The sequence below is a fragment of the Euwallacea similis genome, chromosome 31 (genome assembly GCF_039881205.1).
Source record: "Euwallacea similis isolate ESF13 chromosome 31, ESF131.1, whole genome shotgun sequence".
Classification (NCBI taxonomy): domain Eukaryota; kingdom Metazoa; phylum Arthropoda; class Insecta; order Coleoptera; family Curculionidae; genus Euwallacea; species Euwallacea similis.
In genome coordinates, this window is record NC_089639.1 from 1,015,352 (window position 1) to 1,043,251 (window position 27,900).

Genomic DNA, 27,900 nt, shown 5'->3' on the forward strand with positions numbered 1-27,900 from the left:
ACAACTTTTCCACACCTATTTTTGAATTTGTTATTTACGTAAATATGTTGTGCAGATGTACAAATACTTACTTAGCCTAAAACCGAGAAAATATCTATTATGTTTGGTACTGCAACATGGGGGCGGCCAAATTCGGATGATGGGTGGAGTTCATTCGAAGGGCGGACAGGCTCTTGTTGTACCATTCATCTTCTGCGGACATACCTAGGATATCAGAAATTGCAAGGAAATCGTTAATCGACTTTTCACTTAATACGATTTATGGTTGTAATTTAGGATAATCTCCTTAAATATATAGGTAATTATTCTCCGGAAATTTGGTAGTTTCATTCAAGAAGTTACGAAATTAAGGGGCGCCTTCCAAGATGTTTCATTTCCTGGATTCTAAGGACGTTTTGCGATTACGTCGCTTTCGATAACGTATAGGTAATTTTTCCGAGATACATACCTATTTAGGTATCTGAGATATGTTTAAATGATACATCTATTTTGCTATTAATATACCTAATATTTTTCATTTAGAAAAATGATAAACATTCTTAAGGATACATGCGTTAGGTCTTTTTGACAAAAATGGAGTCTCTGTTATACTGAGTTGCATAGTCGCATAGCAATGATAACAGTACGCAAACCTTTATGATCCCCATAAACAGATTTTTTAATAATTGATAGTGACAATAGATGTGTTCCACTAACAAAGGCCATCGATCGTACTTTTAAAATCGTAGGAGATAGAGTTTAGAACAAACGTGACTAAAACTCAATGGATAGGGAATGGAAAAATTGTCGAGATGGGTTCTTGCAGAAATTCTCTATAATTTTGTAATATTTATATTTGTAATGTTTATGTTTATATTTTTAATATTCATGCATTTCTCATAGAGGGTAGACTCTACTTAATAGACCAAACTTCCTTCACATATTCCTTTGTTAGTTTCTACTTTTCGTGATATAGGGAGTTAAAGTAGTTTTCAGGTTTTGCTTATAGCGCTTTTATAGCTTTTGAGATATTTAGTTCAAATTTGACACAAAAATATTTACTTAGGTCACATCCACTAAACAGATCAAGTGATTATTAGAAGCTAGACAATAATTATTTCTGTGGGGTCAGATATCATTTACCTTCTCTACTTTTTTCTAATGTTCCATTGACCATTTCTTTCCAAAAAACTGAATTTACTATCCACTTTAAAAACTTTCCTATCCTCTTTATTTTAGTTCATGTAATGATTTAAACGTTAGTTGCAAAATTACGAACAAACCCTGAAAAACTATATTAAAAAAGAAGTGTTTTTTCCCTATTTCTACACATAACTCGAATAAGGTGTCATCCACTAAAATGAAGCGGATGAAAAAATATCTAAACTGAACGAATAATCTTATTTTTTTAAAAGAATTGGCGAGAAGCTTACCACCAAATATTTAGAAAGGAAAAAGGGTATCTAACCTGACCGACCGTATTATCCTGTAAATTTAATTTATTATAGTGAAGCAACCCTAAATGAATATCCTCATGTTAAAATTTAAATTAAATATCTCAAAACTGTTAGATTTAGAGGTAAAAGTGGAAAATATAAGTGAAATTCTGATACCTTGTATGTCGAAAACTGTCGACTTTCCTGTAAGATTTTAGTGAAATGGTAATATTTTTGCAGAAAAAAACATGGAAATGAAGTTTGATCTATTAGGTGGAGACTACTCTGTATATTGAGGCCAATTAGATGGGGATCACCCTGTATATTAACTGATGGACTATCGGACTTATTTGAAAATACATCATAAAGTCACAAATACGAAAGATTTCTATTATACGAAGTGATATTTTTCTGGTGGAAAACCATATACCATACCCTTTATATTATTGATATTTGAAAAAAACATATTTTTCTGTTTTTGATTATCTATATGCGCTTTTATGCATTTCTTATCAGCCGTTTAGTTGATATTTTAATTTAAATGTTAAAAAACTGGATATACACATTTGTCAAATTTTATTTCAGGAGGGAAAATTGTCTTCGTTAGCTCAGAGGCTTGGAAGAACCTTCTTAATTCTTTCTTCCTCTTTTAGACGTACATGGGTTAGCACCAATAAATCCTGATGCAACTGACACTAAATTTCTTTCAAATTACACTTTCAATAAGCTCAACTCTAAAAATGCCAAGATAATTTGTATCACAATTTTTTTTACTTTCGATTTACTTTGTATAATAGAAACAACATGTCAGATTGGTCTATATAGCCTCTATATGTGCGAGGCTTTGAGCGTTGAAGCTGTAAGCATGAGGTGTCTTGTAATGAACCGTGTTTTTTTTTTGTAGAAATCTTTCTGATTTCATTTGTACCATAAAAATTGCTTGATCACAAAATAGGTTTATTATTCATCTATATCTAGTTTCCGCATATGTGATTCTTTAGATATATTCTTGTTATTAACGCCACAATCCAATGATATAGGATTCTTACTTCTATTTCTTTCTAATCGTTTCACACGTACATATAGGGTAGTCCAATTGCTATGGGCCACTATTGCTATCTTTTAAACCGTAAACGTTACAAGTTTGGTTAAATTAGACAAAAGCTATCAAATTTAATGACAAGTTAAGATCTCGAGACACTGTTGCCAAAATTTGTTCGGTTTCGGAAGTATTGGGAAAAAACGAAATTTGACCCAAAAAATTTTTTGTAAATAAACCAAAAACTAAGAGTTTTTGAAAAAAGTTTTTCTTACAACATTTGATTGATTTTTAAAGCTCTACACACTAATATTAAGTTTTAAAATATAGTACTTTTAGTTTCTGAGATATCGACACTAACTTCAATTTTTTAAATACGGACCTGGGTTCAATTCAACAATGACCTGGATCATTAATTTAATTTCTTATTTTAACAAAGGTACCTAATTTATTTTGTTCTACATTAGAGTTTTAAGATTAAAGCAAAATAAAATTTATAGTTTCCAAAAGATAAATTTAAAAGTATAAGAAAATGAAATATGTTTTCGGGAAAATTTCGTTTTTTCCCAATACTTCCGAAACCGAACAAATTTTGACAACAGTGTCTTGAGATCTTAACCTGTCATTAAATTTGACAACTTTTGTTTAATTTAACTAAACTTGTATCGTTTACGGTTAAAAAGACAGCAATAGTGGCCCATAGCAATTGGACTACCCTATATATGTATATGGTTTAAATTAAGTAACTTTTATTCTCGTCACAAAATGTAAGGATTGAGACTCGCCTTATGTAAAATGACGAATCACATAAATTTAATATGCTAAAAAAGAATAAAGATATATTTGAATGTCTGTGCCTGTGTCAATTTTTTGTCGCTTAATTTGTTGACGTTTTGGTTTAATATATATATTTTTTTATTTTAAAACTTTTTCGTTCATTGGTATGATAATTATTTGCTCTGAATTTAACAATACTGTTAAATACTGCTAAAAACTGATTATGTTGCACCAGTAAGTGACAAATTCCTGCTACATATTAATTTTTAAAAGATGTAGCATTATTGCTGATGTGAACCCAGTGACGCATAAAAAGTTATGTGATTTAAACAATATATTTTCTTTCGAGATATCACGTAAAAGAGAAATTATGGTAAACAGGTTGTCCATGTAGACTTTATTGCATTTTTCTATAAATGGACGCATTCAATTTTGTATAACTCTGGACCTTAAGCATTTTATGCCATTTTCTGACGTGGGCTTGGACCTGTGTGAATAAACCAGATTTGTCTGCACGTATTGAAATTTTATATGCTCTGTTCGCCAGGTTTAAATACATGTGTTGTCGAAACCGTATTCTACTCTTGAACTTCACTACTGATTCGTCAATCCTATGGTTTTCATTAGGCTTGTACTATTTCAAGAAAACAGAAAAAAGAATATTTAGCATTGGTCTTGGTTCATATAATTTGTTAAATCCTGTTTACTCTTTTCTCAGTAGCACCAAGTTGATTTTCAAGTGAACATTGCAAAAAAAGCTAGTCGAAACGGTCACTAAACACCCTTGAAGAATTAAAGGGATCTCTCATCTGGAAAGATGATAAACTGTAATTTTTACAACTGGGTTTCTTTGACAGACCCATTTATAGGTTGCTATCAAGGAAATTTTTCATTTTTTTGGCATTAGCTGGAAGAAATTGATCGTTATATTATTATGTTACATATGAGTTCGCTAGGAATGTTAACATATCGATACAGATGTTAAAAAATATTAGGTCGTGTAGTATGAAATGAGTAGATTTTCGAAATGCCACATTCAACTGTGAATAACTTCACTCTAAATCTATATTTGGACTTGACTTTTTTATGTGGAAAAGGCACATTCTTCCTCTTTCGATCAGAGTTTAAAGTGTTAAAAATTATTGAAAACTTTTATTTTTATAAAAATTTTTGTGCAGCCATGCAAAATAGTGAAATTCGTGTGTTAATGAAATATAAGTTCCACCGTGGATTTGGTAAATTTTGGTAATTTGGTAAGGTGAAAAAGCTGGACAAGTGGGTACCGCATGAGTTGAGCGACATACAGAAAGAACGACGTCTCGAAGCTTGTGTTTCTTTGTTGTGCCGGTATAATAACGATCCATTTTTGAATCGGATTGTTACTTGTAATGAGAAATGGATCCTATATGACAATACCAGACGTTCATCGCAGTGGTTGAATCAAGATGAACCACAAAAACATTGTGCGAAAAAAAATCTTCATCAAAAAAAGCTTATGGTGTCCGTTTGGTGGTCCAACGCAGGTGTCATCCATCACAGCTTCATGAAACCTGGTGAATCGATTACGGCTGATGTCTACTGCCGACAACTGACCGAAATGATGAGGCAACTGATGGTTAAGCAGCCAAGATTAGTCAATCGAAGCGCACCGCTATTGTTGCACGACAACGCTCGGCCACACACCGCACAAGTCACCTTGGCCAAGCTACAGGAGTTGGAATTGGAAACTCTTCGTCATCCACCGTATTCACCCGACTTAGCACCCACTGATTACCACTTCTTTCAAAATTTGGATAACTTCTTGGTAGGAAAAACATTCAACTCCGACGAGGCTGTCAAAGCTGCCTTCCAAGAGTTTATCGACTCCCGGCCTGCAGGCTTTTACAGCAGGGGAATCAATGAACTTCCCGTTAAATGGCAGAAGTGTATTGATAATGGTGGTGCATATTTCGATTGACAATAAAAACATTTCATATGAAAAAAAAAATTACTAAAGTTTCAATTCAATTCTACTCATTTCATACTACACGACCTAATATTAGTGAGGGATTCGACTAAATATGGAACATTGAGACCGACATTTTGATAAAAAGCTTGAGGTTTATTAGCACGAAATATTCAATGTGGATATCTCAGTTCACTTAAATTATCTTTAAACAAAATTTATTAAAGGTAGTTGATCTTTACTTTCCCACTCATAAATAGGAATTTTAAAACTGTAGTATATTCGCTATTAGTGTTATTAAGATGACGAGGGGAGCTGATATTACGATTTAATTGAAATCGAGTTTTTCGAATTCGTCTACAAATGATACCTCTAAGCTAAAAGAACTTATATTTGAGGGTATTTTATTCAAAATTATGTATATCTATAGCAGCGTTAAAAAAGAGTATTTATTCCACACGTTTGCCTGGTTGTGTCTTGTTGGAACCACAACATACTCTCACCTGTAGAAAAAAATGCGTATGTGTGCTACCTCAACTAAACCTCATAGCTTAAACACACAGGAATTTTAATGTAAATCTCTATTTGTATCCTCTAAATACATGGTCTTAACTACCTTTCAAATAAACTTTAGGAAATGGCTTCTCAAATAAACGAACAGAAGTAATGCAAAAGTGGGAGTTACTGATACATATAAAATATAATATACATATAGACGAGCAGGAAGCATTATTTGATTTGTGCTACCATATGACCACAAAGGGTTTATTAATTACTAAAAAAGCCGTAAAAAGTAAAATTATTAATAATAAGGAGTATCTAACGTGGTACTTAAGTATTCAGCCCCGAACTACTTAAAAAACATTGACCCTGTCTTCGTCTATTGGGCATGGTTAAAAAATAATAACATAAAGAGCATAATTAAATGAAAATTTTTTAGGAAAATTCCCGTACGCTGGGGGTCTCAGAAAGAATATGAGAACCGGAATAATTAACATTCACACTCGTCACGTTTTTCCCAATTACCACAATACTTAAAGTTATCTGGTGGTGTTATACTAGTAGGTTTGAGCACATCCAGCATCCAAGGCAGCTCGACTATCGCTCCCCTACGACAGTGTGGTTATATGGTCCAATGCTGAGAAGAGAGCAATATGATTTTGAGCTTTGGTGAAGATTAGTATCGCGACACAGCACGGAAGTCGAAGACGATTCAGAGCTTCCAGTTTGGAGGACGAGACAATCAGTGATCTTCTGATGGTGTGCAGTGAGTTAAAAAAAACTCATTGATTTGGGCATTCGTCTCATGAACCCCCGGACACGAAATCAAAGAACGACCTATCTAGACCTGAATCGGAACCTGACCTAACCTGAACAGTCCACTGGTATGGAAAACTATATACTGAGTTGTTTCTGGAAGGTTTTGATGATAATGAAGGTGACGATGATCTTTATTTCAAAAATTACGTAACAATAACATGTAATAAAATAACGCCTAAAGAGATATGTCGCAAATAACTTTGAGTAGGTAAGTGATGCTAACTTAATCGAAAAAATATCCCTTTATACTGTCCGATTCAATATCACCGAAAAGATTATTTACAGCTTTCTTACTATAGCTAATATTTTTATGTATACTGACAGCCTATTGTACAGTTTAAAAATTATTATAATTATAATTATATTATATTTATTATATCGTAATAAGTTCCTTCCACGTTTATTAGCATTATCTAAGTTTGTTTGATTTGTTCGAAATATTACAGCATTCGTTTTATTGTTGTTAACTATAAGTTTCTTTTTAGAAAATCTTTAATTAATGACTAGTGTCATCAACATAGCTAATAATGATACATGGTATAGTGGGGTGTATCAAAGCTGAAATATCATAAATGTAAATTAAAATAACTAATCATGCTGCCTTGGAAAATGCTACGATTTATTGTAAACACAATTCTATTGATCTGTAGCAATTGCTACGATTTGGTTTCTATCAGACAAACACGATTATGCTTTTAAAAGAATTGCTTTTTATACCAAGCTTTTCTGTTTTTTATTTTCTATTACAATCTTGTGGCTTAAATGTCACAAGTCTTGGACAGGTCTCTAATGAAATGAATATATTATTATAGAGAGTGTCACGGAAATGACTATACAAGGCTTGACTAATAATTCCTTAACCAAAAATAAAGTGTTCTATAATTAATTTAAATATTAAAGAAATCAGTCATCGCCCTAGGCCATACAAAAAAGCAGCAAAAAATGTATAGGTGCTTGATTAACTGTCCAGTGGTCCAATATATTCAAAATTTGAAAATATTTCATTAATCGTAAATTTCAGTGTGAGTTTACATATACAGTTTTTTTAATAGAGAGTCCTAATAAATGCTCGGGTTTTTTTATTAGTACTTATTCAAGAATTTATTCAGATACCCATAAGTCTCCTAAGTAAAATCAATCTTCGTCTGCACCTGATAGTTTCCGATTATTTCTGAACGTTAGTTACGTAGCCACCTGTAACATCATAGGGCCATCTGTATCTTTATGTGGTTATCGGTATTTTTTCGCATTTTGTCTTATCCATATATTATCCCACATATGAATGCCTGGCGCCATAGACAACCGAAGCCCATTAGGACCCCAGGGATGAGGGAATTAATGTGGTTTTCATTTTGAATTTTCAGCGACATTTTCAACCACTGTAATCGCAATGCATGTTTATCTCTGATCCATTTTTTGTGTGATCTACTGTGATGACTAATTCCTTTAATATTTAGACAGAGTATAGGCAAAGTTACCTATTTCCAATGCCGCTTTGTTTTGCTTCCACAGGGGGGAAACTTCTCAAATTAGTATCCGTTTTCGAAGTAATTGCTAAACACTTTTTAACGAATTTTATTAATTTTAGAACTAAGAGTTACTACATAAATTGGCGTGTTTTAACTCAAATAGGATATTTTTTAATGTTTGGAAATATTAAAAAAGGCGTGTGATTCGAAAATAAAAGTTAGTATTTTTGTTACCCCCTGTACGAATGACCTTTATTTTTTCTTTATCACTAGCTGACTTCATTTTGAAAATTTTTTGTCTCTTGTAAAATTTTTGCCAGACATACAGTTTCAGTACAAAAAATATAGTGACAAGAAATTGATTTCCATGGCACCAGCCAATTTTTAAAAACTTGGAATAGCATATATTTTCAGTGGAGTTTGCACCATTGCCATTTTTCGTCACCGCAATTTAATATTTCAGTTAGGTATTTAATTTGGAGACAATCTCAAAAATTAAATACTTACTCATTGCATCCTGCCTCATCCCAGCCACCGATGACATATTCGTCGTGTGGGCCATAGAAAAAGACTGAGCCATCCCAGGATATGAACTCGTCGTCATCTGTAATCAAAAACCGCATAGTATTTAATGAAAACAAAATTGGCAAATCTCCCGTCTTAATGAAAATGAGCGCTTCTCGGCTCTCTCTTCCGTAACATAATATGTAAATTGCAATTAAATAGGTCTTCAGGTAAACTCATTAAGCAAATTGGCTGAGGTCAAGCAGGTCGGTCGTCAATTAGTTTACCCAGACCGCGTTTCCTGCGACGCTGGCCGTCGGTACGCGCCGCGCCACCCGACCGATGGCAAAACTATGCTAATGGCTGATGTTGCTCACGGACGTTTTGTATGTTATTAACTCTACATGCTTATATGGTTAATTAGTTGTTTAACCTTATTTAAAGTAGAAAGAACTGTCAGATAGAGATCATTAAAACGTACAGGGTGCTCAGAAATTAGGTTACATAATCTTAACACCATGTCATACATCGAAAAATAAGGCAAAAAATTCATGAAAACGTGTGTGTAAACACTTTTTCCAGGATTATATATTATTTACAATATTACATTTTCAATGATTTTCAAGATACAGGGTGTCAAAATTTTAAGTTTTTAAATAAGCCGTAAAACGTATCATTTCTATATTGAACATAACATTCGTGTCAAAATGTGTGCTGTTAAAATTATGCGACATAATTTCGGACTACTCTCTATATTGTTTCTGAGATATAATGATAATGATTGGTTGAATTATTTTCCAAATCAACGGGCGCATAAGAAAATTCCTGCTTCAAATTAAATGCCGCATATTGTAGCAAAGTTTGTTCTTAAATTCCACTTTACCATATTTCAATAGTAAATACTGAATTAAGTTACAATATACAAATCTTGTTTGCAAATGTTTCTACAACCCTCCTGACGCGAAATTTTTTATATACTCTTTATAATTTCAAAAATCGTTTAATAGAAATAGATAATTATAGAAGGTGTTTCTAAATTATTTTCACGAGAATTTACTACTAGTTCTCGAGTTAAAGATTGATAATGTTTGAAATATAGGGCTTCTAAGTTAATATAATTTGTTTTAAATTATTTCTTCTTTAATTTAAGATTTGAATTTTTAAGGTTTACGCAAAAATAAGTACAATGAATATTAAGTAAGCGATAAAATTACAAAATGGAAATTTGTAAGCAAATCTGCTTTGCGGTTATTAATGTTGATCACATTATCTATGTTGACTTTGATTCACATTTCCATTCCACCAAATCTCATTGTTTGGTTTTCTATTCTCTATTTTTAGTAATTTTGGTGTTATAATTTCCTTTTTTAAAGGTATAAAATTTTCGCCAGTATAAAATTTCTCACTTTCGCTCGATTTTTGTTTTGTAACTTGGAATACGTGTTGAATGAAATTTTTTTATTTTGTTCTTTGTTCTCAATCGTAAATTTTATACCAGGTTTTTTTTTACTTCAAATGACTGAGAAAGTAGTCCAAATAATTATTTTCATGCTCGTATATTATTAGAAATTGATAGTAGATTAATGGATTTTACCTATTTTTTAAAGCTTTTAGAAAACTTGCTCACTTGATAAATTCTGCGATACGACTATATTATTTTAAAAATGTTGCCAAAGGGGATTGAATCAATTTAAATTCTTCCTATATTTTTTTAATAACAGTTTCCCCAATGCTGAAATTAATATAATTCCTGGACAACTTTAGCTACGTTACGAAAACAAGAAAACTTACTTACCTGCGGATATCTATTTATAGCTGTGGGGTGTGGATAAGGCTGATATCCTCTTGCAGCTCCAGGATAAATATTTCTCATCATGGCTCCATTACATCCAGGCAGTACACTAGGGGCCAGCGCCTTTTGCAATTGCTTTTCCTGTTTTCGGTATTTTGCTCTTCGATTTTGAAACCAAACCTAGAACAAATTTTAGCAGTGTTCGTTAACCTGCAATGATCTATTAAACTATATAATGAAAGATATATTTTTGAATGAAACTTTAGATGAAACCGTTCGTAACAATATTATATTTGTCATTATGAAGGGCGAAGTAATGCGAAAAACAAAGACGGACGGTTAAGGCACGTTTTCCAGGAACAGAGGACGGGAAAGTCGGGGATGGTTGGAACGACCCTCGATTCCATCAAATGGATCCGTAACGAAGTTAGCCGTCCCTCGCAGCAGCGCCTGGATAATCCGACGGCAACGGGGGACGGGCCAACTATATTGGCAATGAAACGGATGAACGTCTTATCAAAGTTTTCTGAAGTCGAAACACTACTTTCCCCCAAAGAATTCTTTTATAAAATGTGACTTCTGTTTTAATTTTATTTTATTTTCAAATGGCATGCATGGGTAGTATCTATTTAACACATATATTTATATTTTATTATTGAATAAGCGTGAGTCACAGCTGACAAAGGTCCAGACCGGGGCCTAACGATGGCAGTTGTGTCTCGAGAGGGGGGCAGCCACCCAATGTGCCACCCCCCTAGCTGCGTCTCTAATTCAATCAGAGATTTAGCCAGAGTCGACTGATGCCGCTCTCTATGTCTCTGGTAATTGTGTGCTTTGCCTGCCGTATCTACTTTATGCCATTCCGTTCAGCCAGTCACTTTCATCTCTTGGTTTAAGATAAAAGCCTCGAATTAGTTGCAGGGTGTTGTTGCGTTGTTCGCCTTTTGTTACAACAAACAAAGGATTTTCCAGGTTTCGGGGCTTTTGCTCAACTTTTAACCATTCGTTTGGTAATGACTTTAGAGAAGCCTTGAAAGTTATTTCAGATAGAGAAAAGTTTCACTTGCTCTATTTGTTCCTGGTATCTACTCTATGCAATTCTCGGTAGTACCAATTATTTTTAGCTCATTTGTTAGTAAATTTACTAGCTAGTGACTAATAAGGCTGTGTAGTTGAACGAATTGCGTAAATTTGCCTAGAGACTTTTGACACCTTGCTTCTGTATAATACGACAAGCATTGTCATCCTTATGAGGTGATGATTTAATTCTTGAAAGGTTATCCTCTCCTACTGCACTTTTTACAGAATGATAAAGTAATTGTTTAGTTCATAAAGCCAAAAAGTTGCAAATTTACTGTCGCAGCGATATTTATAGCCGAGTAAACAAAGACAGCAAATTAGTGTTTACGTCGAATAACGCATATACTTTTTCCTATGATTGGTATCAATCCCCAAATGTTTCCATTAGGTTTTTTTTAAATATTTTTTATGTATTTAATTTTTTACTTTCACTGTCGCATTTTTTTTTTATTTACAGTGCTTACAAAATCTTTAAAATCAAAATTTTCGTTAACAAAACGAATCAAAATAACTGTGTCTGTACATCTGTCTAAAAAATTACTCTTTGAACTTTTGTTCTATATTCTATAATAAGTACGATATCTAAATGGAATATTGTTCATAAACACTCTGTAGATCAAAAATGAATAAGGTTAGTGGCGACACGATGATACCAAATCCTCCCCAAATCGGACTATAAAATGTGCACTTGAATTTAAACTGTCCGTTACCATTTTGCCAATACCCCATATATTCATCGAAAAGCCGCCACCTTGTACATACAGAGGAACTTATTTTACGAAAATATTTATACATATACTGGGTTATCCAAAAAAATTTTAAGCATTAAATTTTTTTTTTTTTAATTTTATCAAACCTAATTTTTGCTACGGGATAAACCCAATATTAATGATTGCTTGTGTTTTGTGAGTAATTCTGCGTAAGTTCTATGAAACGTATTTTATCTTCGGCAAGTTTTCAAATAATAGATTATTAAGTTTCCCATTTATAATAATCTAGAGGGTTGTAATTTGCCTTCTAAACTATAAAAATTCGAAATTGAGAAAAACGGTTTGTACTTTTCAATCTTGTTTTAAATGATCAAGATGAAATTTTATCATTTTTGAAAATTTCAAAATTATGCAGTTTAACAGATCTTGTGTGATCCTTTCTCTACCTTAAATAATTCATAAATTATATAAAGAGGGTTCATTTACAGCCTAGGTATTAAAAATGACAATTTACCTGTTTTGTGCCATTTCATTTTCACTTTTTACAGTTCACTTTCTGTATCACTGATGTGAGAGAAAAAATTAAAAAATTGTTTTTAGTTTTACAAGGCGAAAAACTAGTAAATTTACTACCTCAACAATATTCATCGCTAAGTTAACAACGAGACAATGAAGTAACAGTTTGAAGTAGTAAAACATTTTTACTGCCCAGTTACTTAAAATGTTCCTGTATGTTTACTATTAAATTTTTACTACAAAAAAATAATCAGTTTACAACCTAAGCATTAAAAGTGACACAGTCCAGCCTATTTTGTGTCAGTACAGCCCATATAAGTATATGAATGTCGGTTTAATTGAGCAAGAAGCAATACTTGAACCATCATCTAAAAATAACATTGCTATTAAAATATTACAATTTCATTTGTAAAACTGTGTAAAAAAATGTTTTTCCCGAAAAATCGAATTCCCTGTTCAATCTAGAAACTTTTAGTTCTTCAATTTTTCTGTACAGATACTACTTTTTTAGTCACATTATTAGTAAATTTAAAACTCTGCGTCTGATAACGATAACGATAAAACTCAAGTAAAACAGCTAGTAAAATGATTTTTAAGATTTAGATAACGAATTTTAATTAAATTTTGACATACATAGAATACCTGATACTTTTTCGAATACTTCTAAAATATTGTCAGCTATACATTAAAATGAAGAAGATGAAAGAGTTTTTCAACTGCACAGCGCATTCGATTTGTTAGAAAGAAATGCTCAATGGGCACCACAAAAAAATTTATGGAAGGTAAAATTGTATCTAACGCCGTGGAAAGTATCATCCTGTAGATTCTAGTAATCACATGATCTATCTAGTGAATAAACCTAAATAAATATCCTCCCGCCAAAATTTTAATTAAATATCTCAAAAACTACCAAAGCAAAATTCGAAAAAATAATTGACGTTGACACACTGTATATCAAAAAATGTAATTTTTCGTATAAGGCAAATGTAGTCAAATCTTAATATGTCTACAGACCGAATATATTGGTTGAGTTCGGCTTATAAGGTGTGGACTATTCTCTATTTTAAATAGTCTCGTTAACAGCGTTCAATCAAATCTAATACAATTTTTATTAGTTTTTTTTTTCATTTTTCACTTATTTAATGTGATTAAACTATGACCTTTCTAAGAAAATGAATAACACTATTGAATTATGTGCCATAAAATATTCTGCATAGCATTTGCTTTTGCAAAAACTGCTAACAAACTTCAAAAATGGCGTATTTCAAAATCGCCCTGTAAAAGGAATTAATTAAGGTCATGAAAAATATGTTTATCGATTTGTTTCTTTCACAAACAAGGTAGGCAATATTCGCGAAAACTCCGATAACCTTGCAACCTTAGCAAAGCATCTGAAAAACATTAGGAACTGAAAAAAGAACAACATTTTTAAACTTCAACATTGTGTATGTTATTTCGATAACGGAGAGTTTGAGAACCCTTTAATGTTTGTCCGAAGAATTTAAATCTTAAATCATGCAGGAATTGCCCTGTAAGCTATTCATCAACGTACTTACCTGTATTCTAGCCTCGTTTAACTTGGTACTCCTTGCCAATTCCTCTCTGCAATAAATATCGGGATAGTGGCTTTTAGCGAACGCAGCCTCCAACTCTGCCAACTGTTCCTGAGTGAATGTTGTTCTATGCCTCCTCCTTGCCGGGGTGGGACAGGAGGCAGTGGTTGGAGTGTGTCCAGCGTGCGTGGGTCCTCCTGGTGACACTGTGCCACCTATCGAAGATCCGCTAGCAGATTGAGGTTCTGGCTTTAGTTTCTTAAACGCACCGTCTGAAGGAAAACATGAATTCATTCAGCAGGATGTCCGAAGAGTAAACACTACTTTATAAATATTGAAATAATTTCAAAAAGTTTTGGTAATTCAACAACGACATTATCACATTATCACAAACATTTTCCATGTTTCAATTTAAATGATTCATTTCGAAAAAGTCCATTTGTCAGTCCTGGAAGCAATGCGGCGAAACAACCTTTTATTTATAAGTAATCAGTTAGGTAATACATAATTTATGTGATGAGTAGGATTTTGTGGGACGACGGATGCAGTCTCTCAATATAACCTGAGTTTCGAGCACGATTTTTTCTCGTTTTACTGTACGCTGGAGAATTCAAAAGAAAATGGCATACATTTAGACATTTAGGCTGCGTCCTGTATCTGTAAAACTATTGTTGTTACTGGGCCCATTTGTTAAGTGAGTTATGAAAGGTACCTGCTTTCATTATATGTATAACTGTTTAAATTATGTGCATGCATGTATGTGAAGCATTTGGTCAGATTTAGGTGGGCTTTAATTGAACCTCGGGTAAGTCGAGTTTTATGCATAACACCATGTATGTTGAATAAAGCTAAAATCTAAGAAGAAAGGCTTAGAGATTTGGGGAACATGTGAGAATCAATCGAAAGCCGCATCCCGTTTTCCTTAAACCACTTGGAGCGAAACTCGATAAAGGACCGTCAACGAAACGCCTCCTCACCATAACGGATGATTCATAATATCGGTCAGGACAAATATTGTAACATTAATTTTATATTGTTTGATCGTGACCGTAACCTAACCGTGCATGCTAAGATGAATAAACAATAAAAAAATTATGTTACAATTTTTTTTGTCAGAGTCTGTGTCCTTCCTACAAACACTATTGGCTTTTCTAGGAAGATATTTGTGCGTACTTTCAGGTCAACCTGGGACGAAAGAACTTTTATAGTTATTGAAGAGTTTCATTGTGGTTCTTTTTATCCTTTGAAACTGTTAAGAATGGTATATTGTCGAATCAGCTTACATTTTTGAGGAAAAGATCAATTGGCACGAATCTGGGAGTAGTTCATGAATTAAGCTAAGAGGGAGGAGATCAGAGTTCAAGTGGATGCAATGCCATACAAAAGGGTATGCAAAGTAATTAATATTGACTTCAACATTCCTATTGTATTCATTACCAAAGCAATGAGTAAATCGAAATTTTACTCGATTACTGACCAAACTCCAATGCGTGTTTATCAACTGCAATTGTGATGAGCATGCGTTAATGTCCTATCTGTTTAATCCACACTTATTTAGGAATTAACGATTATTTTGCCTTAGAAAGAAAAAATGGGAAAGTACCAATTTTGATAAATCTAAATATATTTTTAGATTTCTGAGATGTGATTACTAAACATAAGTCGAGCCTTATATTCACCTGTCAGAACGACCCTTGTAAAATCAGAACTGATAATCCCCTAATAATACCTTAATATTAATAGGAGGCACTCTGTGTTGTCCGTGCCCATATGGATCAAAAGGGGGAATGAAATACGGGGTGTTCTAATGAAGTGCGGATTTAGGGCTCTTAGCGATCGAGCATATGCACTCGGACAATAATTTTGCCGTCTCTGTGGTCTAGTTAACACTCAATTTCACATATTGTGTGTTGTAGGACCTGGCCCTAAAATTGACATCTGGGTCGTCTTGGAAGGGATGCTGTGCCTAATGTTTAGCTGTCCGCAATTAGAGGGCTTGGCATGTAACAGTGCATTAGAAATCTTAATTGCACGTCGGCATCATGGCAGAGGAAACGCTCGCTTATGAGCTCAATTATAACTTTCTCGATTAGAAGTATTGAAATTGAAAAGCAAGTAAAAAATACTTTTAATGAAAATAGTAGCATCAAGAATAAAACTCATACCTGCATGGTCAGCTATCGTCCTTGCTGAAGAAGGCGGCGTATGTGCAGGTGTATGAGACCCGTGGTGATCATGAGAATGGGGCAACCCACTATATAAAGCACTAAAATCCTCCGCGGAGCTACCGCTTGTATTGCACTTTCTGTTCGACTTATCAGCCGCATTAGATGCAGCCGTAAGATGTTGATGATGGTCATCTAAAAGGCCCTGAACTCCTGCAGGTAAAAGAAATAACAATTATTGTCTTAAAATTTTAGATCTTTCTCCGGTTAATCAATAACAAGATATCGGGTTTTTAGGACAATTACAACACGGAAAGGATATATATGCCCGACTTACAGGTTGAAAGTCTTTAGAGCTTTCCTTGAGGGAGTGGTCGTGGGGCAGATTTTAATCATTTTGAAAATCCTTTAAAGAATCAGAAAAACCGAGCTAAGTTGACAGTATAACGCCATAAAGTGAAAATATTTTGTAGAAAGAATTAAGCAAAATTTGAAAAAGTCTTACTATCACTCTATGTGTTTATTTTAAATATTCAATCCTGTTGACATCCTTAATAATATATAATACCAAACCAGTCTCACAATGGGATCTGAACCAAACAGCTGTTCAAAACGGAAAAATACGCCATTTGAATTTTAGAAATCAGCTGATACTTAGATTTAAGAGTTAAAGGGCGTCGTGTAAATATAAGTTTAATGTGTGTGCTGGATAATTATTATCATGAAGTAAATAACATTCATAATATCGTGCTAATACTGATAGTATGACGTCCAGATTGTATAAAAATGATTATGGCTGATAGAATTTAAAAATTAAAAAAATAAAGGCCATATACTATTCTATATATCACCTTTACATATTTTGTACAGTAATCTATTAGATGAGATAATGCCAATAAATTCATGCAGACTCATTGCAGGAGGTCCAGCAAAAGAACTGCAATCAGGAAAGATTAAAAAGTATGCACCTATGGTCGAATAGCAATGCATAAATGAGCTACAATATAAAGGAAGCCGACGGAGTCTTGATGCACGCCAAAGTTCTGGTCCAAAAAACAGTTATATCTCAAATACATTATTACTGCAATAATTCCTTCAAGTTTAACTTGAGTTACTAAACCAGCAATTCGAGTTCCACGATTCCGAGTAATTTTCCGACACTTCCTGTCCCAGCTCTAATAATTGGAAGTATTCGAAAAGTCTCTGAATTTTCCAAGTTTAAATAAGAAATAGTATCTGAATGTGTTGGCAATTTTTGTAAAGACAAGGGCCCTGAAGGATTTTTAATATTGTGGAATTTACTGTAGTTTTTCTAATGGAGGCATTTTAGATATTATGTGCAACTTATAGGGGTAATGTGTGTTGAAAAATTGTTTGTTCGGTTCTTTTGTTCGCTGAGGGTGATCTAGTTATTCACACCTTTATGGTGTTATTATTTTAAAATGTGTTTTACCAAGTCACCCTGGCGAATTACATCAAGGCAATTCCGCCAGCATACAGAGTGTCCCTGAAATTAGTATACAACACTTGACCAAAAAATTCTTCACCAAAAATAAAGCGTTTTAAGCAAATTTACGCATATACAATACTGATTCATTTTACCGCTACAGGGCGTCAAACTTCTCAAATGAATATCGTTTTTTCGAAATAACTGCTAAACGCTTTTATCGATTTTCGCTAATTTTGGAATTAAGAGTTACTACATAAATTAACGTGTTTTGACATAAGCGGGATCTTTTCTTAATGCGTGAAAATATTTAAAATAACGTGTGGTTCGTAAATAAAAATTTGTATTTTTGTTACCTCCTGTACTAATGACTTCAATTTTTTTCTTTACCTCTAGCTAACTGTATTTTGTAACCATTTTGTCTCTTGTAAAATGCTCGGCAGACATACAGTTTCTCTATAAAAAAAATTATGTATGATACCTCGCAATTCATCATTATTCTGAAAATAATATTCAAAAAGCCCGATACAATGTCTAAAGTACAGATTAATTTTTTTGAAACGAATTTATTTATGTATTCCGGAAAACAGTAAATATTTTAAATATTTGTTATAAGAATTAAACTAAGTCGGAGGTTATTTAAAATTAAATTTTTTCATGTTTTCGTTTCGATTAAACACCAATGACGAATTGCAAGATATCGTACATTTTTTTTTATAGAGAAACTGTATGTCTACCGAAAATTTTACAAGACACAAAATGGTTTCAAAATACAATCAGCTAGTGACAAAGAAAAAAATGAAATCATTCGTACAGGAGATAATAAAAATAAAAACTTTTATTTACGAACCACGCACCATTTTAAATATTTTCACGCATCAAAAAGAGATCTTGTTTACGTCAAAATACGCCAATTTATGTAGCAATTATTAGTTCCAAAATTAGTGAAAATCTCAATTATTTATATAAAAAATAACTATATTAATTTTGGAACTTTGGCTCCCTGTAGCGGCAAAACGAATCAACGTTGTATATCGGTAAATTTGCTTAAAATGCCTTATTTTTGGTTAAGGAATTTTTGGTTAAGTGTTGTATAGTCATTTCAGAGACACCCTGTATATTGATAATACTCTATTATCAGTTTTGAAGCATAGGACTAACGAACAAATCGTGCGGTATATTTCATTTGAAAGGCCAGTACGTTTGTATTTGCTATGGTATATAGAATTTATTAGTATCAAATAATTATTTTCACCCTTAAAATTAAAAAAAAATTTAACTGTCTTTATGCTGAAGGAGTCGCTTGGCCAGAAATTCGTGTATCACTCGGTATTATAACTATGTTAGTAACTCTGGCCGTGACACTAGAACGCAAACCAAAACTTATCAACTAACAACTACTCGTCGACCAGAGTACAATCCATAATGTTTAATAGTGAAATTTTAAAAAGACATTTATAAAACATTGGACGAAAATAATGGAAGAAAAACGAAACTTTGAATCTTTAGGGCAAAAGGTGACAACGATGGAGTCAATCATTTAAAAATATTTTTACAAATAAATTCAACGAAAAATGAAAACGTTTTCTCAAAACGTGTCGTCATCTCATACTCTTGACACACCCCAGGCTATTCATTTCTATGTGGATGCCCTATTTATTTATTTCTTCTCAACACTCAACTCAAGGAAGATTTTTCTGTAAATTGGCCATTCAAACTCCGATAAAAATGTGTACTTGTGTGTATGTAGTATTGTGCACATACCTAATAAATTTCCCACGCCAACTAAATTCGGTCTCAGATCCTCCATCATAGACTTTCCCTGGGGGCAAGCGTTGAAGTTGAGTTGCCTGGAGAAGATGGCAGGAAAAATGTTGAACTGTTGATGGCTCAAATCGTCCCCGGTAGTGGATACTGTAGGGGCAGGCGAGGAGCCCAGCGCCCCCAAACAGGAGGAGACCCCCTTAAAATCCAACTTGAGGCCTTGCTAGACTGGACACGAAATAGCAAGATGCATTTAATGGATGTCACGTACTTATCGAGCTGCTATTAGCCTGTTCTTCTTAGCATATTACTCGATTTTATGGTGTTTAAAATTACACTTTCTGTAGTTCTCTAAATGCGGTTATATCCAACACTTGCAGCAGATCTGAAATCGAAATGTAAAAATTGTAAAAAGGAAATTTGCTTGTTACTATGCGTGAATTTTATTTATCATTTCTTTCATATTAAGAACTAATTGTAAAATATTAAGGAACAAAAAGCTAAGGCAGCAAATCTAAATTGTCTTCGAATAAAACACATAATTTTTTAGCCAATTGGTGCCGATCGAATGTGAAGGTGATTTTTTATGCTTCTATTGTATCTAATACAGATTTATAAACAGAAAGAAAGTGTGGTAGTCAGAAATGGCAATTGACAACATATTATAAAACACATACTATGGCTATCAGGACAATTGCAATTTCCTTTATTGCATCAATATATTTTAAGACAAGGGCATTTGCATTTCATAGCTTTTTTACGTAATAAATTTGGATTCTCCTTTTCGGTCCGAGGTCACCATTTTGTCAATCGGCAGACAGAGTGAGTTAATACTTTTGAATCCTTTTTAACAATTGCGCCCTAAAAACATTTGGTTTTTCATATTTTGCTAGGGTGTATTGATCACTTTATGAGTTTCAATATTACGAGATAAATCAATATACAAGAAACAAAACAAAAAGTTACAGAAAAAATCTAGAAATGCTCAAATAAATTTTAATGCAAGTGACATATATTTCTGCTGACACCTGTCAAAGTTGACATGTCATGATCAATTTTTTTAAATGATAAAATAAATAGTATAGGTATAGTATATAATAACTACTTTGGTATTGACATACCAAAGATACTTTGGGATCAATTTATCTATTAACCATTGTATATATCAGAAGTTTCACTCACCTCCAACTGTGAGGCATTTTTTTTGTAATCACCCGCTAGATCGCGTAATACATAAAATGAACGCCTTTCAATTCCGAGTACGTTTGTAATCTATTGTTGAATTTGGTTAAGCCCAACACATATGGCAGAGTGTCAAACATTCCGAATCCTTTACGTTAATTATTGTCAATTTTCACGGCAATGGGAAAAAATTTAACAACTTTAAAATGAAATCTTATTTATTTTTTTTTTTAGTAAAGTTGAATGACGTTCCAAAATAAGCTTATCATCAGTTTTATTTTCGAGTTATCTATAGTAACTTCCTAAATTCACTTATTAAAACCATTTTGTTTTTTCATATTTTTGGAAAGAAGTTAAAAACTTGTTTTCGACAATATTGATATAATTATCATTATCAAATTTTTAAAGTGTAAAATTGATTTTTTTTAACATTGTATATTATCCTTTTTTAACATAGTGCACATGTCGTACGTACAACATGTTATGTATATCGGTCTTTTTCTGGGATGAAATGAGTAGGTAGTTTAAAAACATTTTGGTACACAGAAAGAATATTTTCCAAAGCTGATAACGTCCTTATCATAGTTGTAAAGGATTAATGCTTAGATTTTCTTTGTCGAAAATCGGCCTGAAGCATATATCGATCTCCGTACGCGTTTTAGATACTTATTCATAAGTTTTCATTATACTGTTACATACTTCTTATCCATCATATTTTTATTTCGGCCTTAAAAATATTAAAACTAAGTTGAAATATTGCACACGAGAAACTTTGTATCTATGTAAAATTAAATGGTTTTTGTTGAAACTCTGCTAATCATGAACAAAAGCAAACCTAAGGTATACGCAAATTAATGATACGTGACCCGTTAAATTTAAAGTTTATTTATATAATGAACATAACTAATTTCAAATTAAGAGTAAAATTATCTAATGAAATTGTCAATATTGTACATTTAATGTTTTAATATTGTTACTTGTACAATTACAGAATTTTCCATTAATAATATCATAGTTTAATTTTAAATCCGTATTATCTTTGTCTTAAAATATTCTTTACTATTTTAATTTTTTTAAATTTAAATTAATTCTTATAATAGATTAATATCAAATGGAAACTAAGATACTTTATATTGATTATTACGTTACTGCTAAATTGTGATGATTTTAGCATCATTTTTGTTAATATGTATGATAAGTGTTGCAATATGTTTTTCAGATAATTATAGAACAGATTCTACATCTAACAATACGGAAAATATTTCGGATAATTATACGCCCTGAAATATTTTGTTTTCCAAATACAGAAGGTTAATTTTTGAAATTGGTTTTCAATCTTTACAGCTTTAATATATTCGGAAAATAGATGGGGATGTCGTTAAAAAACAACTATTACCCAGTTGATTCAGCAAAACGCATTCGTGTATATCTTTAAAAGTAGTATACTCTGTATACATAATTTATGTACAGGGTGTTTGGTACAGCAATAGAAAGTTTTCAATTGGAGATAGATGAGGTCATTTTGAATCTATAAAACCATATTTATCCTTATACAAAGTCTCATCGTTTTTGAAATATCGGCCTTCTTAGATTTTTATACAAAATAATTGACTTAATACATTTACTTACTTACTTAATATATTTAAGTTAATTCCTTTAATATTATATAGTTTCCGCCATGAGAAATATTCCTTAAAATATTCTTAATATGCATATCAACAATCTTAAATAAGTATTAATCATCTTAAAACTTATAGCGCTAGTACTAGCTTAAACAATAATACAATTAATTAATTTAAATTTCAAAATGAGACCGTCCATTTCTAATGCATTTACTTGCTCCCTCTTCTCTGCCGTCCCTACTCTACCACCTTGACTGATATTTCAAAAATGATGAGACTTTGTATAAGAATAAATATGGTTATAGAGGTACAAAATGACCTCATCTACTTCTCATTGAAAACTTTCTATCACTCTAACAAATAACCTGTATACAGGTTCAATTTACAATGTGTGTGTTTGAACTGGAAATAATTAGTTAGGAATTATTTAAAAATGATTAATTGTTCTAAAATTAGTGTGGTAATGCATCTTTTTGTTATTTTGACAAATAATACGAACTGTATTGCTCGCATGAACTAAACATTATACAGGGTCGTCCAACGAAAACTTACCCCCCCCCCTTCTTAAAAAATAAGAACTTTTCGAAAAAATCCCAAAATACATCAAAATAGTTTTTGAAGGGGACGAATTTTTATTCAAAATTAAATTCCCAAACTTCATCCTTATCCGCGTTGCAATAATCCTCTCAAAAATTTTAAATAGTACGAAAGATCATGTAATACCTAAAATTAGAGGTATTTCAAAATTACATTCAATGATATGATGCGTTTCAATATCAATCGATTAGTTTTTGAAAAAAATAGCTATCAATTTCGTAAATAATGCAATACAAATTTAGGTAAATAAAACGTAAACAATGAAAAAATTTGTTGATAGGAAATGGATTTATTTTCGATTCTGTACTCACAAACAATCTTTGGTTATTTTTATTCATTTATTCTTTTATTTTTATTTTATTTATTACTATTTATATTTTATTTTTTTACACATGTGATCTATGATATTATTTTAACAACGAAATTTTCGATATTTACATCAAATTGCAAGAATAAATTTTAACATATAATATATCGTCGTAATCAGAAAAAAAAATGAATTAAAAAATATAATAATCTAAGATGGCGCCCACAAGAGATAACAAAGTTGATTATGGTTTCCGAAAAGCGAAACGTCGAATTTCGAATATTTTAAAACTTTTAATAATCAAACATTGCCTCGTTGTAGAAAAGGAAAAATTACAATAATGAAGTATTTTAAATTTTTGAATTGACTCGCAAATTAGTTGAGGAAAAAAATAAAAATTTTTCTCCAAAATTTCAGTTTTTTTTCAAATACTTCCGAAAGTCGTAGAAATTTTTCAAATTTTGAATCGGCATATTTTTGAAACTCCAAATTATGCAACTTTGTCGCAATTTAATCGACCACGCATCTTTTGTGTCATATTGCGTTACGTTGCTTCCCTCGATTCGTAGACTCGCACTTATAACCCAAAATTATGCATTTCCTAACTATTTACATAAATGGCCATTTTGGCATCTAGGCAGTTATTTTTCACTAAATAAAATATTTCTTTTATCACTAATATTGTAAGTTGAATTCTACTATGTTTTAATCAGTACGTGACAAAGAATATTAGTTAAAAATAGAATAAAAAAATGATATAAAAAAGTTGTATTCCATTTGGTCATAAAAATTTTTTCTCCATTTCCCAAAAGTATCATCACGAAATGACTGATACAAAATATTTTTTATCTCTGCATACTAAATTATCAAATTGAACGTTTTCCTGTATTGTGGAAGCTCTGTATAATGTGTTTTATTATATTTAAATTGCTTCGGATCTAATGTAAAAAATGTAGAACTAGTCTTAAATTGCTAGTAAATTAGAGCAAACAACAGGGCATTGCAAAGTTAGGAGAAAATACAAAGTTAATAATTCTCTAAAACATGCTGACATTTTGTTCGGTCGTCTTGGAATTATTTGCATTTATAAACCGTGAATATGGCATTTTGCGTAATCATAATAACTATGATTCAGCTTTTTTCTCCATTAAATGATTTCAAATTATTCCGATTCAATCGCCATGAATTACAGTCTCATTTACCAAAAAAAAGGAAAGGAATGAACAAAATTCTAAAAAATATAGCTATATTGAGTCCCATATATACCTACACATATGTGAATAAATCGTAAGGTATAATGGTGACGTCACTATCTCGGATTTCGTCTCCATTGATTAGTGTCTAGTTTACCACCAAACGTTCCTGTGGCAACCTCGTAGGCACCGTCGGCTGAAAATCACCGTCTGAACCACTTTTATGTATAATAACCTGTTAGACAATATTGGCGATAACGAATTTAAAAAAACCAATGAAATTAATTGTTTTGTAATTCACATGGTTCGTGTTACAAATACATCCTCCTCCTCCCACTTTTCCCACCTATAACATTTTGTTTCTTAGCTTTTTTTTATATTCAAGACATTTTCGGAATCTGATTGTTTCTAGTAGAACAGATAGAAGAAATATTTTGATTTTTCACCCGTTTGCAAGTATAATAGATCATTTAGATATAAAACGACATACATATTTCGTCTTATAAGATTCGTATTCCCCGACGATTATGCTTAAGAAATGAACAGAAACTCTTTCGTTCACCAACGTTTTATTATTCTTTAAATCACTAAATAACTTACAATATAGCTGCCGCATCATCTCGTCGCTACTTCAAAACTTCAAATTTAAGATCTCTTTAAAATTGATATTTAACCTCTTTTAAATTCTCTGGCGGCCCTTATGTTGTATTTATTACTATTGGAGCGTGTTAGAATATTCATTCTATAAGATTCGATAGCATTTGATACACTATAAGTATTAATAGGTTTTATCATTTGTTTACAAATAAATGTAAAATTATTATATTCTTATGGACCGTGGAATAAACATCTTTATTCTATTGAGCTTCAATAATCCTTCTATTGTGGCCGGATACAAAAATATATTGTTTGTTTTGTTTCGTCATGATTTCTCTGGTGGACTTTTTTCATATTCTCCAAATGATTCTTTAAAGCGTTCATTACTTATTCTAAGTTCTGATTGGACAATCATATGAATTTTTTTTCCAGTTTTGACAAATAGAGCGCAAGCTTTCGTAATCTAAACCGTTGACTAAACGGATTTCATTTCGTAAATTTTAGTTACCTAATGGCGGCAGGTACCTTCATTTCATAACTCAGTTAACAAATGGGACAACAGCAGCATGGTCGTAGTAGTTTTACAGATACGCGACACAATTTGAACAAAATAATGTTTGCGCATTTTTCTTTTGAGTCGTTTTTCATGCAGAAAAATTACAAAAAATCCTATATGAAAAGCTTTAGGAAATGCTATTGCAATGCATTTCCTAACTGGTTATATAAATATTTATTATGCAGCTTGTTAAGCGCTACAATTTCACCTATTTTTCCACTTAATGATGTATTTTTCCGTTGAATTGCGTATTTAAAGCTCGAGCAGCCTTCAGAAATTTTATTAAATTATTTGCCTATGATATAGGTACATATTCTTGTGTAGAAGCGTTGATATGAATAAATGAAATGATACTAGATTTTTTATTTTTTCTATAACCCGTCTGTTATTGATGTAAAAGATTCAGATAGGAATTTGTGAATCTGTAAAATTATCCAGTCGTGCTCATGTGAATTAGTTATAAAAGGAACTGTCAATTTTCGTATAAGGCAAATTTAGCCAAATCAAATACTTTTCAAGAAAAAATATGTAGACCAAATTTGGCCAGTTAAGTAGGGACTACTTCATATACTTAAATTGAGTTTCATCTAATTATTTGCCTACGATTTATTGTAATTCATTTAATTCTATGACTACCAATTTATTCCCAAACTTTTGTCTCTTTTAAACTTTAGTATGCGTTTTGTTTATCAATCCCAACATTGACCATTAAGAACGAATAAGTGATTTGAGCTCAGGTAGAAAAAAGAATACTACACGAAGAGATTGATAAAATGGCGACCACGATATGGCTCAATAATGTGTTAGAAATTTAAGTGAGAAAGCAATTGAAATATAAAGGTCTAAGAAACGGATGCCTAATGAATATTTAAAGTCATACTAATATATATACATAAAAACGAGAGATGATTAATATTCCAAAATCTAATTAGATCAGTTTGTAGGGGAGACAAAATGGTTACCAAAATGTAACACTTATTTTGATCTATTACTCCATATAGGATCACAAAAAACCTTTATCTTGGACACATTATATACGGATAGCTACTGATCTGGTATATGAATAGAGATGAAAAATTGTATTAAATCGCAATATATACAAATGGGAAAAACATACAATGAGAGCTAATATCCAACCATGCGGGGTGTTTTAGGACTAGTAAAAAATGGTTTTTGAATATGTCAATTTGATTATTCTTGAAGCTCAGACTGCTGGGCTTTGAAAATTAATTATTCACAAATCAACAGAATTCTCATCTTATCGAATAAATATAAACGGTGTAATATAAAATTCTGGGTAGGTGCTACTAATTTATTTATGGGACTTTTAACCTGAAGCTTAAAACAGATTATTTGTAAGAATGATATGATCATCAAAAATCCAACCGTCTGGAATGGAACCGTCTGGAAATTCGGCCCAAACAGAAGTGATACTGAACGCAAATGATCTTTTACACATCCATAAACTTTTACATTAAATTCTTTATTTAATTTTATTGAATATTACTAGTTCCTTTGTTTATTCACTAATATCTTATTTGCTGTATAAAGAATAGCTAAACTGATAAAAACGTTTTAGGATGTGCAAAAATTCGTTTATTTCTACGTTCTGGCTATGTAACTCAGCGTGAATACCTATTTCTTTCAATTTTTCTAATTCAGAACATACTTAGATGCCCAATAAAAAATTAGGAAATTATGTTCTCTACCAGTTAAAAACATTGTAATTTTGTATTGGCAATATAAGATCCGAAAAAATTTAGAAACACACTCATGATATAAACAATAATGTTGAATATTGGTAGATATGATAATAAGTTACTTATTCTGTTATAAAATGTCTACATTCAGACTTGCTAAGTAACTGATCATGCAACACTTTTTAAATGGTTTGAACCATTACAAGGTTTCTTACTCAAACTGAATGAAAGTTCAAGATTAAGCTTCAAATTCCTAAAGAACTTGATGTGCCGCAATACCAAATGGTTATTTGGCGAATTATAAATTGAGAATTGGCCTGTACACATTGGTCGTTATAACGGTCGAAATTTAGTTAACACATTTCAATAGGACGAAAAAAGAAGTAACTTACTTAGACCTGAATAACTGAATTCACAATACCTCGTTAAGGGTCTAACCCACACATCACAGCACAGCCGTTAAAAGTCTGAAAATTATGCGTTTTCCGATTGGGAAATAATTTAAAAACTTCCGCCCGCGAAAAACTTCCGTCCGTTTTCCACAGAGCGTCCAAAATCCAAACAATCAAGCCGCTTGATATTGTTAATATCTGTGACAAACTTAATTAGGCCCAGGACTACGACGTTAAACCGAATCTAAATATGACTGG

At 32.0% G+C, this 27,900-nt stretch overlaps 1 protein-coding gene across 1 annotated transcript; it reads right to left on the reverse strand.

Moving 5' to 3' along the window:
* LOC136417978 (homeobox protein unc-42) lies at positions 1-27,900 on the reverse strand. The gene is made up of 7 exons (XM_066403854.1): positions 27,643-27,900; positions 19,497-19,881; positions 16,286-16,498; positions 14,124-14,392; positions 10,265-10,441; positions 8,473-8,569; positions 1-204 (listed from the first exon to the last, which is right to left on the reverse strand). Exons 2-7 carry the CDS (start codon positions 19,543-19,545, stop codon positions 98-100), a joined length of 912 nt encoding a protein of 303 aa, XP_066259951.1. The 5' UTR covers positions 19,546-19,881; positions 27,643-27,900; the 3' UTR covers positions 1-97.

Coding starts and splice junctions, on each gene's coding strand:
- LOC136417978 (XM_066403854.1), bottom strand. CDS start 19,545: ATGATGGAGGATCTGAGACCGAATTTAGTTGGCGTGGGAAATTTATTA. Junction 14,393..16,285: donor GACGATAGCTGACCATGCAG/GTATGAGTTTTA, acceptor GTTTTCCTTCAG/ACGGTGCGTTTAAGAAACTA. Junction 8,570..10,264: donor CTATAAATAGATATCCGCAG/GTAAGTAAGTTT, acceptor TTTTGATTACAG/ATGACGACGAGTTCATATCC.